Source organism: Phytophthora parasitica (genome assembly GCF_000247585.1).
Source record: "Phytophthora parasitica INRA-310 unplaced genomic scaffold supercont2.625, whole genome shotgun sequence".
NCBI classification, from domain to species: Eukaryota; Oomycota; class Peronosporomycetes; order Peronosporales; family Peronosporaceae; genus Phytophthora; species Phytophthora nicotianae.
This window is the reverse complement of record NW_008649611.1, coordinates 1-1,604: the sequence shown is the minus strand read 5'-3', so window position 1 is coordinate 1,604 and position 1,604 is coordinate 1. Positions and strand designations below refer to the sequence as shown.

The 1,604-nt window shown below is 59.2% G+C and overlaps 2 protein-coding genes across 2 annotated transcripts; one reads left to right on the top strand and one right to left on the bottom strand.

Moving 5' to 3' along the window:
• Positions 1-16: 16 nt before the first annotated feature.
• On the bottom strand, positions 17-813 carry PPTG_20457 (hypothetical protein; the record flags this gene model as incomplete). Its single annotated transcript, XM_008919262.1, has 1 exon — positions 17-813. A coding segment is annotated over one exon (795 nt), but the record flags the coding sequence as incomplete, so codon positions are not given.
• Positions 814-1,031: 218 nt separating this feature from the next.
• PPTG_20456 (hypothetical protein) lies at positions 1,032-1,498 on the top strand (the record flags this gene model as incomplete). Its single annotated transcript, XM_008919261.1, has 2 exons — positions 1,032-1,355; positions 1,435-1,498. Coding segments are annotated over 2 exons (387 nt in total), but the record flags the coding sequence as incomplete, so codon positions are not given.
• Between the last annotated feature and the right edge of the window lie 106 nt (positions 1,499-1,604).

Here is a 1,604-nt window from a genome sequence, read left to right as displayed (position 1 = left end):
CCACGTCTCGATGCACAGGCTCGTAAAGGTCAGGCGAGCATGAGAAGCTCGCATTTTGAGCTTGCGGCAATTAGACTGGGCTGAGGTTGTCTCGAGGGGGGCGTGGAACGCCCACTCCCAGAAAGCACGCCTGTGGGTCATCCAGAACCGCCAGGGAGCGCGATGAATGTCTTGATTCTCCGCTGGGTCATACCACAGGGGTCGACCCGACCAGGGGTACGCCAGACGCCAAGGGACTTTGCCGGCTTCTTCAGCCTTGTGGAGAACAATAGCAATCGCGGTTCGCACGACCCGAGGAGCGTTGGGATTCACGTCGATCAGCTTGGCGTAGTCGTATGAAGGAAGCGTCAACTTCTGGGAAGAGCGCAGCTTCTTGGCGGACGACTTGGAGACGGTGTCGCCGGCGCCGGCCTTCCGTTTGGAGGACTTCTTAGACGGCGTAGCTGGTCTCTTGCCTGAAGACTTGGTGGATGGCCTAGACGGGGTTGCTGCTCTGGGAACGCCGGACGCGGCTGGCTGGGTCACAACCGGGGGTGCGGCACTTGGAACACCAGGCGCAGCTGGCAAGATCACGACCGGACCTTGGAGGCTGACATTCGACTTGCCTTGGAAGATGTCTTCGACGAGTTGGTCAAGATCTGGAAGGCCCGTAGACATGCCGTTAACCCCGAGATGTACACGTATCTCGTCCCAGAGTTGCCGCCTAATAGCGTCCGCGTCGTCGGAGGAGGGACCGTGTTCTTCGCGGTCGATGGCTGCGTCAAGGAAGGCGCGGAACCGCTTCAGCTCGGCGGCGGTGAACTTGGACGTCATGGCAGTTGCGTAGGTCGAAGGAAATTCGAGGACTGAAGGGTCCCATGTTGAGGGAGGTTGATGGCTGCCGGTGGGTACGCCAGGGGTACGCAACCTGCGAAGGGACGTTGAAGTGGAACGCGATGACGGGAACTGACCCCGAGCGAGGGGGCGCCGGGTGGGACACCTGCACTGGCTGTGGACGGCAGTTGGAGGTCCACTAAGGGAACTGACAAGCGATGGAGAAGTGGCGAGCATGGGCCGAAGCAGCCGAACTGAGGGAGGTGGCTGGAGCGACTAACTACTGGGTGTTCGTTATTAGCGCTATCGCTGGCATCGTGGCGTGGGTGGTAACCACTCCTTTGAGGAACGTCTCGTGGGCGTTCCTAGACAGCGTCGTTGACAACGGAAGAGCAGTCTACTTCTTCGCGTACACCTGTGGTGATAGGTATCTTGAAGCTGCGCGGAACGCGAACGCCTTGGCACTACCTCCGTTGGAGTATGCGTGTGCTCTGATCTCGTTGGCGTTCCTGATTCCTATCGCGGTGCTGCAAGATTACGAGGTACGACTTGGGATAACGGGAAGGCTGTGCTTGAGTTGGTGTGAGGCGTTCCACCACTCCTGCTGTTTGTTCGTGACAGACGCAGTACAACTACTCTGGGTGTCTACTTGCAAGTACGTGTGGCGTCCCAGAAGTGGTTGCTGGTGAGACCGTGCGACCGGCAGTGGAGGGAACGACTCGGCGAGGGCGCCGAGAATCGGTCGGGGAAAATTGTCACGGTCTACAGCTAGAAGGAGGTCTCGCCATTCT